This window comes from Tyto alba, unplaced genomic scaffold, assembly GCF_018691265.1.
Source record: "Tyto alba isolate M040663 unplaced genomic scaffold, T.alba_DEE_v4.0 Super-Scaffold_7, whole genome shotgun sequence".
Classification (NCBI taxonomy): domain Eukaryota; kingdom Metazoa; phylum Chordata; class Aves; order Strigiformes; family Tytonidae; genus Tyto; species Tyto alba.
The window spans coordinates 11688806-11700718 of NW_024881328.1; the positions used below are offsets into that span (position 1 = coordinate 11688806).

An 11913-nucleotide genomic window follows, 5' to 3' on the forward strand; every position below is an offset into this window, starting at 1 on the left:
TCCTGCTTCCAGTAACAATGAGAGATTTGGAAATGAAAATGCATTTCCTAAACATTTTTCAAGGCTTTTATTATGCTGGCGACTAGAAAGGGGAGCTTTTTAGCAAGCAATAGGTGATGAGGGCTTTGCATGGATTTGCTCTGTAACAGATCAAACCACGTGGGTGAAAGGGTTGTACAGTCATGGTCTTAGACATCGAAGTTCCTCAACCAAGTATCCCCAGAAGATTTACCTAAATAAGAGAGGAGAAACAAAAGGAAGGTCAGATTACTTTGTATTTGACATGGAATTCAAGTGGTTGTGTTGGGAGAGTAGGTATCTATGGCTAATGCGGAGGGAAGTGCTCCAGGTAATACTCAAAGCAGGAGCCTAACTTTGATTTTCTAGAAGTATTTCCTTTAAGCTCTGGGATAATATCCTTTTTGTGAGAGTTGTTTCAATACCTGAGCTCATCAGCACAATTCTCTTGGATTAAAAATTAACTGTGCACTTAGGCTGCACTTGGTGGAGCCAGGTAAACTTCAAATCTGCTAATTGTCAAGATGTCAAAACTATATTACATCAGAATAATCCCTTCAGGAAATGCATAACTCCCATGTAAAAATCACTATAGGTTATAGAGATCATTGGCAATCACTTTGTTCCTTCTAGCTACTGAAATAACTGCTGGGAAAAGTGATAAGACTGTGCCTGAGGGAGGATTTGAGTGTGAGAATAAGACTCTTTTTATTTAATCTTTTTGCTAATACAGCCAACTGGACTGAGAAATCCTGAACTGGAAAGAAATGGACTTTATCCTCCCTACACTGGTTTGCCTGGATCTCGACATTCATGCATCTACCCTGGACAATACAATCCATCCTTCATTAGTGACGAAACCAGAAGAAGAGACTATTTTTAGCAGGGAGTGGAAGGTTGACACAGTTTCATGGCCCTTGATCCCCAGGTACAATCTGTCTCCTGAGCAGTTCAGCCCACGTCAATCTTACTCTTCCCATCTAGCAGGAAGGACTTTGAACTTCATGCCAAGTGTTGCTGCCCTGAGGAACAGTTACACTTTCTGAGCAGCAGAGAGAAGAAGGATGATGAGGAGGAGGGAGTGGCTCAAGATTCACATCTCTAAAAGGCCCAGTTGAAAGTTAACTCGTATACTCTGGATTTGTTCTGTGCTGCTGCTTCACTCTTTACGCTACATGGCAAGCATGGATCAGTACAGGCAGATGAACTGTGCCCAGCACTCTGCATTGAATACCACTAGGGAGTGTTTTGTTTACAGATCTTGTTCACTGTTGACTGTGCTTGTCTTCTTAACCATCCCTCATGCAAAGATTCACTGTGCAACTGCTTTTGGTAGGGCATGTTTGTCCACTCCCTTTTACATTACTGCATTGCCTTCTGCTTTGTACACACCAGGGAAGCTGACTTGTCCGTTGGCCCTCACCTTCTTACCGGTAGAAGTTTTCCAAATGGCTGGGTCCTTGCTGAAGCCTACTGCCTGGCAATGTTGGCTGGATTCATGGGTTGATTGTCTCCAAGGAGTACGGGAATGCTAGTCATACCACTGCAATTTTAACTGAAAAATGACACAGTTGATCTTAGGTGCCGCTTTGAAAACTTCCTCTGTATAGGGAAGAGACCAAGTATGTTGTTGTTTTGTCAACTAATGTTCAGAAGTGATGCCACTACACATCATCATTGTGCTTCCATATAGGGCATTTAGGGGAGAGAGAAGCATGATGCTTTCAGTACTAGCGGAGCAAAGATCACTTATGCTGAAGCGGTTTGCTTTCTTCCATCTTAGTTTCGAGTGATTCAGACCAGGCAGGTTTTCTCAGCTAGGTGTGTTAATTCATATTAATGACTTCAGCAAAAGCTGAAGAATGGTATTATATTTCTCACCAAAGACCAGATTGAAAGGTTAACCTGAGTCATCCAAACCCTGTCTAGATACAGGGTCCAGATACAGATCCTTCCCCTGAATGTGACTGTGCTTTTAATTCAAGGTGGCTGCTTGTATGAGGATAACAGATAGCACAATTCCTTAGCCATTAACCCACCATGTCTGTAGTGCATACATAAGCTAGGTTCACTGAAGGGCACATACCCTCTGATATTCCCTTTTCCCCCACCATGCTTGAAAAGACACAGTGCCTACAAGTAAATTCGTAAGGTAGCTCAGCTGACTGAAGCACTAAGGATCATGGGGTGTGACCCCCAAAGTGCCTAACCCCAGGTGGAAACAGCAGTTCAGGTGCTGATGTGTTGTGTAGTTGCTCCCCAGAGGCAAATCTGAGGTGATGAGGAGCCCTCTCCATTAGGGAGCAAGTAGTAGGACTTGCATCCTACAGACGCTGTGAGTCCCCATATCCTTTCCCAGCACTTTGAAGGCTGTTGTGTTCCCTATCAAGTGATCAACAGCTACTCAGAGCAAGGGGAGCTAGCACTAGTCAGTCATCAGTTGTGTGGGCTAAGAGGTTTCTGATCCCTGCTTACACTTACTGCTATTTTCTCAAAACTGCAGGGCTGGAAAAGCACCACAAATGTACTTGAGAAGACAGCTTGGTGCACCAGCCATAGCACACAAACACCATGTCTTTTTATGCCTCACTCCTTATCTACTATGTAGAAACAGCAGCGTGGGCTTGCAGAAAAACAGATGTTTATGGGTGCCTAGGGCAGTATCCTTTGCACTTACATGATCTTATGGTGACAATGCATGCAACTTTATAACTGTCCAATTCATAATCAACCTTGCAGGTGGTAGTACACAGACTATCTCAACTGCAGGGAGGAAATGAATGGATGTTCACAGAAAGTACAGCCTCCTAAGGAGCTATATTTAAGAAAAAATCTAGTTATAGTATCCAAAATAATGTAGCAGGTAAAACACAAGAGCTAGCTGTTCCCTGACAGGCTGATCAGTGTTCCAGTCCATGAATGATGATGTTCTCCCTTTTGTTAGCAGTTGATAACTTAATTACACAAGATCTGTTGGATGATGTGAACTAAGGGCTTGACCCTGCTGTGCTGTGGGGTCCTTTAAAGAGGACACTGGCAGGGTTGTTTCTGTGTGGGTGAATTGTCTCTGTTTTTGAGAGTGCCTAGGACAGAAAGGACTGTTTTTTCCATGGTACGGAGGAAGGTTTTTGTCTGTGTTGCAAAAGAAAGGGGGAAGCTGGGATTCATGCTAAATCTAAATCCAAAGCATATAGACAGGCACTGGGCTCTGCCCCTATTTACTAAAGCAGCTTAGCAAAAAGGAAGAATGTCTCAGCAATGATGGTAGGATTTAACCACATGTCAGGATTTCATCAGATAGGGAAGAGTTTAGGCACATGCTTATAAGCAAATATGTTTAATTGCTTGGTTAGTTCAAAGACTGGGATATGTTCCTATGTGTGCTAAGTACAAAGTAGGAAATATCAACTCACAGTTGCAGATTAATCCTTCTATATAAAGAGTAACGAGGGCCATATGAACAAAACTCCTGGTCTATATCTCACAGCAAATAGCAAGGGACTTGAGTGGAAATGAGATGGGACTGTTCCTAACCGAGATCACACAAAATTTTGCAAGTAGTTAATTTTAATTTCTTAATGATCTTCAAGTTCTTCTTAATGCTCTATATGGAGTGAAAGGATCTCAGTAAACCCAGCAGGACATTTTGAGTGAGGACTGAAAAACTTGGCCTCTTTCAGAAGAGAGAACTATATTGCACTGAAATTTTTTCTCTGCCAGAGCAGGTAAACATTGGGAAATTTCTTGTGTATCCATTGCAGCCTGTCCTTCCTTTTAGCTTTGGTGAGAAAGGAGTCATGGAGCCAATGTATAGTCCACAGGATGAGGAAAAGTGTCTCTCCTGACCTGCAGCACCTTCTCTGGGTGTCCTAGGGGGCCCCACTCAGCGGGCAGGAGAGGATTTAGGGAGGTGTTAGCACCGGGACAGGTACAGGTGCTTTCCCATACTGTGATCCAGGAAGTATTTGCGGAGCCAGTGGATGCAGCCCGGGGTGATTCAGCCCCTGGGTCTCCACCCGCCCAGCCACTCCCCATGCTGTGATGCTTCCATCTTCACCCCAGCCCCACCAGTCCCAGCAGCACTAGGGCAGAAGGGATGGGTGCAGTGCAGTGTGTAACATAATTTATGGCAGTTATTTTACTGCAATTATTTACTACCACATCCCAGCAGCAATGGGCTTGCCTGGCCGCAGCGGAGGTGGGACCTACTTCTGTGCAGCTTACCTCTGTTAAAGCTGCCATCAGGGTCCTGTGTCTGCTTCCATCTCTGCCATGAACAAAGCACCCTCTGGCATTGGAGTGGGGTTTGTCGCTCCTGTTGGATGTGAGAGGGGTCTTCACATGCCCTCAAGCCCACTTTCAAATGTGGATGCCTCTCTGTTCAGTACCTAACTCTCCGTAGGATGTCTAAATAAGGGCAGCTTATTTCTCAGACTATTTAGATTATTTTTAGCTACCCCAAATTGCAAATTTTTATTTTACTGGATGCTTTTGTCAAGGGGAATTACTCTCTACTGTCCAAAAGGAGAAGATAGAAGTGGAATGTTTCCTGTAAGGAGGATGCAAGTGGTTCAGCCAGATGTGGGGAAAGGAAGAAGAACTACACCAACACTGCACAGAAAACTGCTCTTGCTCCTAGCTGCTGTGGAAAGCTAGAGGAGCAGTCAGAAAGGGCCCCTGGGCAGTTGTGTGGGTGTATTTTTGATTAACTTTGGAAAAAATGCTAGTTCTGTTGTTTGACAGGAAAAGATGTGGGAGGCATATGTTTGCTGCTATAGTGCTCTACCAGTTGTGCTGACAAAATCCCCTCACCTACAGAAATACCCCCAGGAGCCAGTCTAGGAGAGGAAGCTCCAGAGAACAGAGCAGCAAAACACAGATTTGAGGGATCATTCAAAAGGGAGGCTCATATGCACAGCCATCCTGTGTCCCTGCCAGGCACTGCTGCTCACCCGGGCCAGCCCTCCCAGCTGCACTGGAAAAATTGAGGGCCTTTTGCATACTGTTGAAACCTCACAGCACTGAATTGGGCTATATGAGTTAAAAACAGGACAGGGGCGGCATTTTGATGCCCTCTGCCCTCCACGTTTAAAGCGTTAGATAACACAGCAGCAATGAATCTCATTGCTGTTCCCGTGTTTCCTGTAAGTCCTACTGTCACAGTCGTGTACTGAGTCACTCCGTGTGACCAGCCTTCTGAAAGGTATTTGCCTCCACATTGAGTGGTAGTAAAAGGCTGTAAAAAATGCCATAAATTGCAGTTAGAGAGGTGTCTCTCATTGTGAAATTGTTTGTGCCACTACTTTTAAAGGTTTTTTGCCAGGACCCGAGTGAGCAGCAGCACGGGTTTGGACATTGCTGCAGACGCGCCAAGTGCTTCCCCAGAGCTTGTCTGTAGTGATGTTCAATGGCCATATCCGTTCCAAAACCAGCTGGATTTCTCATTCCCTAATAGTGATGTGTAATCTTTAGTTTTCTTCCTTAAATTAACAAGAGCGGATGCTTTTGCTTAAATGCTCTTCCTATGCCGACTAACATTTTTTCCTCCTTACACACAAAGGACCTAATCCAGCATCCATTATAGTGACAAGGATAACTCTCCCATGGACTGCAATTAAGCTTTTTTTAGGCCTGAATTGTTCCACCACAAGGGTCACCTGTGTGTAGTACATGCTTTCCAGTGTCTCTGTGTTCTGCCTATTTCTGTGATACTGTTGCTGCCTTTCCCTGCTGTATTTATTTTTTAAAAGTATACTTATTACTGTAAGCAGAACCCATATTATGTGAGATTGAACAAAACCAGGTTCAAGATCTGAAACACCTTCCTGAGAAGAGAATGAATGGGAATTTTGTGTAGTTGTTTTACTGATCAGCCAACCTGTTTCCTATCATGCAAGATCTTCAAGGGATGTAGAGGTGTTTCCTGCAGTCACAGATAAGAACTATTCTTCAGTTCACTCTTAGTTGTCCCTTCAGAAATGAAGCAAGATCTCCCAGTTCCAAAAGGGGTATGTGCTGTGTTCTTGAAAGACTTTTGGGAGCTTTGCAATGTGTATTTAATTCTTTGTTCCATTGAACTGCTGAAATTGAAAAGCAGGACAGAAATCCATGACGGAGTGAGAAATAACAAAAAAAAAAAAAAAATAAAATGCTTACTTGTTTTGCAGAAGTAAACACCTAAAGTGAGTGTGGCTTCTCTACTTTAAGGTCACATGTAGGATGACACCTCTTCTGTGTCTAGTTTGTGTTGCACATGTGTGATATCCTTGTTGAGGGAAAACCTATAGAGGGTGCCTGATGTTCCTCAAAAGTAGTAGGTAAATGCAAGTCCTTTGGTCTTTATTCTGATAAAATGCTAGTAGGAATGGGAGTTTTGCTTGGGTTAATGACTGCAGCAGGCAGCCCCCAGATCTGCAAAATCCTATATAGAAAAGTCCTGTGGAATAAGTAAAAACTGATCACTTCTCTCAAATAGTGCCATAATATTCACCTGACATAAAAGGTCTCCAATAAAATCTACTTGGATGGGTTTACTTTAAAGAAAAAAATACCCAACAGAATACTTAATAGTTTCCTTTTTTAAATGAAATTCCGTTAAACTTGGTCATTTGTTTTAAGCTCTGTTAAATTCTACAGGACTTTCTCCTAACTGAAGGTCAGACTGGTGTGTAAAATCATAATGGTTTATTTGAGCAGCTTTCAGAATTGCAGTAGTAAAACTCACCTTTTGTGAGCTCTATTTCAAAAGGTAAATTTTCAGCATTTGTTTGTGCTTCTTTTATCAACCTGAATGTAAACCTGCTTTATGTTCTTGACATTGCCCTGTTTCCCTCCCTGTATCTCTGAATGTTTGCTTTCAAGTCACTGGGGTTCTGAGGACATTTTCCAAACCAGTATTATTTAAAGTTGTATCATATTTTCAGCCTCCACTAATTATACAGTACTGTAGTAGCAAAATGTAATTTTTAAGGATTGGATTATTTTTATATCTGCATCCAATATTATTAAATCTGGCGTTCTAGTCAGTACTATAAAAGGATACAATAAAACTATTAATATGACTATGTCTCAGGTTTTTTATCGTCTTTAGCTTTCCCTGTAAAGCAATACATATGCAACTTTTAGATGGTTTTGATTATAATTAGAAATCTAATCTAGAAAATAAGAAATTTTATATTTATTTTGTTCTTCTGGTGGTGCTTGGTGATTGAATAAAATGAAAAGCAAAGAGGAAATGGGTATGTTCTGTTAGTTGTGCTAAATGAACTGCTCAGCTGAAATACAAGTTGTGTTCTGATACGTTTGTTTCAGTAGCATTAATCAACTCAGTTTACTTTTAAGTTTTTCCTCAATTTAATGATTCATCCTGCTGGAATTTCAAGAGAATTGTTGAAGCTGTGTGTTTGTGTGGGTGAGTGCACACTGGATGGAGGAAAACTTCAGGAGAGGTTGGTGCAGCAGGGCTGTTTGTAAGAGCAAGGGACTGGCCCTGACCACCATGAGATCAGTCCTACCTCAGTAAGTGCCACCTGGGACTGGGAAGAATATACAGCTGAGTGTCTCTCAGAGGAAGAAGGATGCCTTGAATCCAGATAAACACACTGTCCAGCCCAGGCGGGGAAAAGGCGTGATGTGGAAGAGCATCTGGAGTAATGGCAGGTACGTTCAGCTGGGACAATCTTTTCCTATATCGCTCCAGAGGAGTACAACACTCAACTGTGATAACTATTGGATGGGACTAAGGTGGGATTAATCTGCTCTATCAGAAGTTATGTGGCCAGTTTGAACCCACCATCTGGCTCCTCCAGTAGCCATAAAAAGAGACAAGCATCCACAGAGGGTAGCTCACCCCATGGTAAGATATCCCTTACCCTTGACAGTAGTGTCACAAGACCCCACAATAGACAACTGTCCTGGATGAAGTGAGTGCCACTCACAGAGAAATTGTGAGTCTAGAATGTACTTCTTGCTACATCCTGAAACTTTAGTCTACTTTCTACCCTGATATAATACAGAATTGTGTTACATGCCTGCTCATTTTCTAGTAAGACTCCAGTGGGAAAATAAAGGAGAGTAACCCAGTTAAATCCTGAGGTTCTGTTCATTTGCAAGAGAAGGACTGCTAACAGCTTTGTTACCAATACTATTGCGAGTTGTTCTATCTCCTCTGTGGTGTTGATATATTTTAAGGAAATTGGCAGTGCAAAGGGCCTGATCACAACCTTGCATGAGACTAGGTAAAAGACCTTTGCAGTTATGGGCAAGCACGTGATTTAACAGTCCTGCTCCCTTCAGATTTGCATACCAGTGCCTCTGAAACCATCGAATGCATCCATAGTGTGTGCCCTCAACCATCTTGGGAACCACCTGAAAAAAAGACAAAGTGCATCTCCTTCCCCTGATTATGGGTGAATCTGTATGTACAGCACTTTGATTTAGAATTTCTGGAGTTTTTGAACTTGTAGCTAATTACAACATGTATTTCTACTTGTGTATGTAATATACAGTGGATAAACCAAATTTACATGAGATAGCAAAATGCGTAGGAACGTAGTAAGGAATAGGATAGAAAAAATATCCAGGAAGAAAGTATCCAGCTGACGCACATGAAGAGCTATAAAAGAGACTTGCTCCCATTTAACATATGTCTTCTGGCAGTGTGATTGTCCCTTGATTACACAAAACCTAAATAATGAGGCTGCACCTTCTAATAGATTAAACAAGACCTTTTACCTTTGATACTTCTTTTTCCTGCCATAAACAAAAATCAAGACAAGAGAACAACTATTGTGTTTGTTACTAAATATAGCACACCTTTTATTCCATAGTATACATTAGTCAGTACAGCTTCTGGAAAGTTATTTAGTTATTTTTGCAAAGAAAGTTTTCTCTGTATTTCCTTACAGAACATCACAACTGCTGTGGCTGTGCGGGTCTGCCGGGACTAACAGTTAGCTACTGTCTAAGTGTGTGCTTAATAACTCTATTAATAATTGCATTGGAGCTGCTGATGTTTCACTGACATCAGTTCTGCTGTTTTGGTAATTCTCTGTGTCTGTTCTCCTATGTCATCAAATCTTTATTACTAATTCCCCAACAAATTGGCAAGCAATGGGGCACATACAGTCTGTCACCCCCTCCTTCTCCTCAGGGAGAGCCTGTTGCAACCACCAGTGTGTCACAAAATGGACAGGGAAGGGCAAGCAGAGATGAAAAAATCTGGTACATGAAGGTGTATGTCTGTTCAGCCATTATTTCCTGGAGGAACTTGTGCCTTTTGTATTGCAGATCACTCACACTGCCCAAAATGTGATTGTGATAAACAGGAACAATCAGGTAAGAATGGAAGTGAACTCCGAAAATATAAGTAATACACTAGCTCCTGATGTTCATTCACTGTAGAGAAGAGTTTTAATGTGCAGGACTACACACTTAACCGGTGGATACCAGTGTAACCAGCAAAGCTGTACCATTTATACCTGCTGAAGATCTGACCCTCATTTTCTGTACTGCTCTGGGAAGTTCTCTTGGTCCTACTTGCTTCCTCATAGCCAACGGGGATTTTAAGACCTGGATTAGTCTAGTTGTACCTTGAGGCAGAATTGGAAAATTGCGATGTATCATGATGACTAAGGAGTCTAAATATGAGAGATGGACATGGCCAGAGGACTGGTGGCATACAGCTCTGCCAGACACCTTCCACGGCCAAGTTTGTCCCCTTCTGCACACTGATTTCCAGCTGAAGCACATGCTGTGGCTCCCCAAATGGCTGGTGTCCAGGGGAGTTGGGTCTCCCTGGAGGCTTGCAGCACAGTCTGCTCAGGACTAAAATGCTTTATTTGAGCAAGACTTTGGTTTTAGTTTTTGGGTGCCCCTGTTCTGCCTGAGGCAAAGATGGGAGGTGTAAGGGTGGCCTGGGGCAGAGTGGATGCTGCCCAAGCAGGAACACACAGCGGTCCGGTGATAAATGCTTCCCAGGAATTTCCTTCCTTTTTTCTGTCAGCTCCCTGGCAAAAGGGAGTTTTAAGGAGGGGTCTGGTGGAACTGAAGGGGCCAGGCTGGATGACTGGCATGGGCGTGAGCAGCAGCAGGGGCAGGAGCTGGATCCATCATGGCCTGGAGGGGGGACATTGAGACCTTGATACCGGCGTCCCCTCAGAGCTTGGGATTTCTGCCACCCCACATAATCACCCTGGTGACCACACAGGGTGTCCACCATGGGGCTTCCCTGGGGCCTGTGGGCCAGTCCCAGGTCACCACGGGACAGGGCAGGTGCTGCCAAGGGGGTCACTGTGGGGACGAGGGATGGGTGTTGGGAGCAGGCTGGGCTGGAGGGGCTTCGGGGCTGGAGGGGCAAAGGAAGATGCAAATTAAACACCTCATGGTTCAGGCTTGGCGCCCTTGAGCAGCTCCATGTGGCAGGGTGCAGAGGGATGAGGCTGCTTGTTCCCCGTGCTGGCAGAGAGGCACCCAACTGTTTTTGCTGTCCGTAAGCCACTGATGTTTCCTGGTTCAGTGCAAGATAAAAGTTTAGGACAACCTTAAGCTCAGTAAATACTTGAGTAATACTTCTGGTCTTTCCCACCCTCCTACATACAAGGAGAGACACCCTCTGAAAATATGAGATTAGTACATGAGACTGCATGTCTTGTCCTTAAAACAGCAGATCAGACAAAAGCAGGTAAAGGAAGGGAAGAGGAGTTTAACACACAGAGCTGTTACTTAGCATTTGGAAATGTGTCTATAACCTGATAGTGTTGCTGACAATGGAGTTTGCCAGAGGGGGGCCAGCTCCACAGCAATTACAAATGGCTTTGTAGGGGATACACTGATGGGCAGCTCATCCTTCTTGTCCATGACTGATAACGATGGAATAACCTGTGTTTATTTCACATAAAGACTTTATTGGCAGTTGTGGCAGGATCCAGGGTCACCCAGACCTTTGAAGTAAGAAAAATTACACCTTTGCCTGAAGAGGAGGAACTGGAAATCATTGTGGGCCATCTGATTTTCAATGGTCTCAAGCAGTACATTTTACTGGAGTACAAAGCAGAACAAGCACATTGTTCAGTGAGAGAACTTGGTCAGGTGAGGCAGCTAAAAATAAGAGGGTTTGGGAAAACCAGATCCTGCCCACAGAGGCCATTTTTCCCATCTTGATCTCTATCTAGCAATTTTCAGAGGCTTCCTGGGATGCAACATCCAAGAGCCTCTGTCTCTCACCAATTTTCCCTGTGTCACAGTTGTGTTACCTGCTCCATGGCCTTCTGGGCTATTTCTCATTTCTAGATCTGCTGCAGGCTTTTTGCTCCAGCCTGACCATGCCTGCTGCCAAATGTCTCCCTGGAACAAACATGTTTCTTCTCCAGAATGGAGGGCTTCCACCCAAATAAAGTCAAACACCCGCTGGCTCTCCTGCCTGCTCTCCCTTCTCTTGCCACACCAATTTATTGAGCCGGAAATACACATAAGATGAGAGCAAACAGAACAGCCATAATCACTGACAGAAGGGTCAAGGTCAGTCCTGTTTCTCTGATGTCAAAGATGCAGGTGTTTTCTGTTACTTTTTACCCTGTTGAGCAGTAAGAAGTGCTTTGACATAAATTTTTGCTTATAAGGAAAGAGCAACTGAAGTCTGAAGCATAGAGTTTGTCTGTACTGGTAATTTATTGGAACGGAAACGAGCATGTGGATCCCAGGTACTCTGCTCCAAGTGTATAATTAGTATGCCTTGGGATGGGATGGCTTCTTCCACTTTAAGAACAGATTATACAGCACCCTCCATTTAATTTGCACTGAAGGTGTCAGTACGGAGAGCTGGCAGGGGAGAACTGATGTGCTGTCAGTTCCCACGCCAGGTTATTTAGCAGTAACTTCCTTGTGTCAACAGGTCTG

At 43.6% G+C, this 11913-nt stretch overlaps 1 protein-coding gene across 5 annotated transcripts in view; it reads left to right on the forward strand.

The window, feature by feature from the left end:
* Positions 1-7077, forward strand: part of HEG1 (heart development protein with EGF like domains 1) — a 55865-nt gene extending 48788 nt beyond the window's left edge. For all 5 annotated transcript variants that reach the window (XM_033003375.2, XM_033003376.2, XM_033003377.2 and 2 more), the window contains one exon: positions 752-7077. In XM_033003375.2, the coding sequence (XP_032859266.2) occupies positions 752-901 (150 nt within the window). In that variant the 3' untranslated portion in view covers positions 902-7077. The remainder of the gene's footprint in view (positions 1-751) is intronic.
* Positions 7078-11913: the final 4836 nt, after the last annotated feature.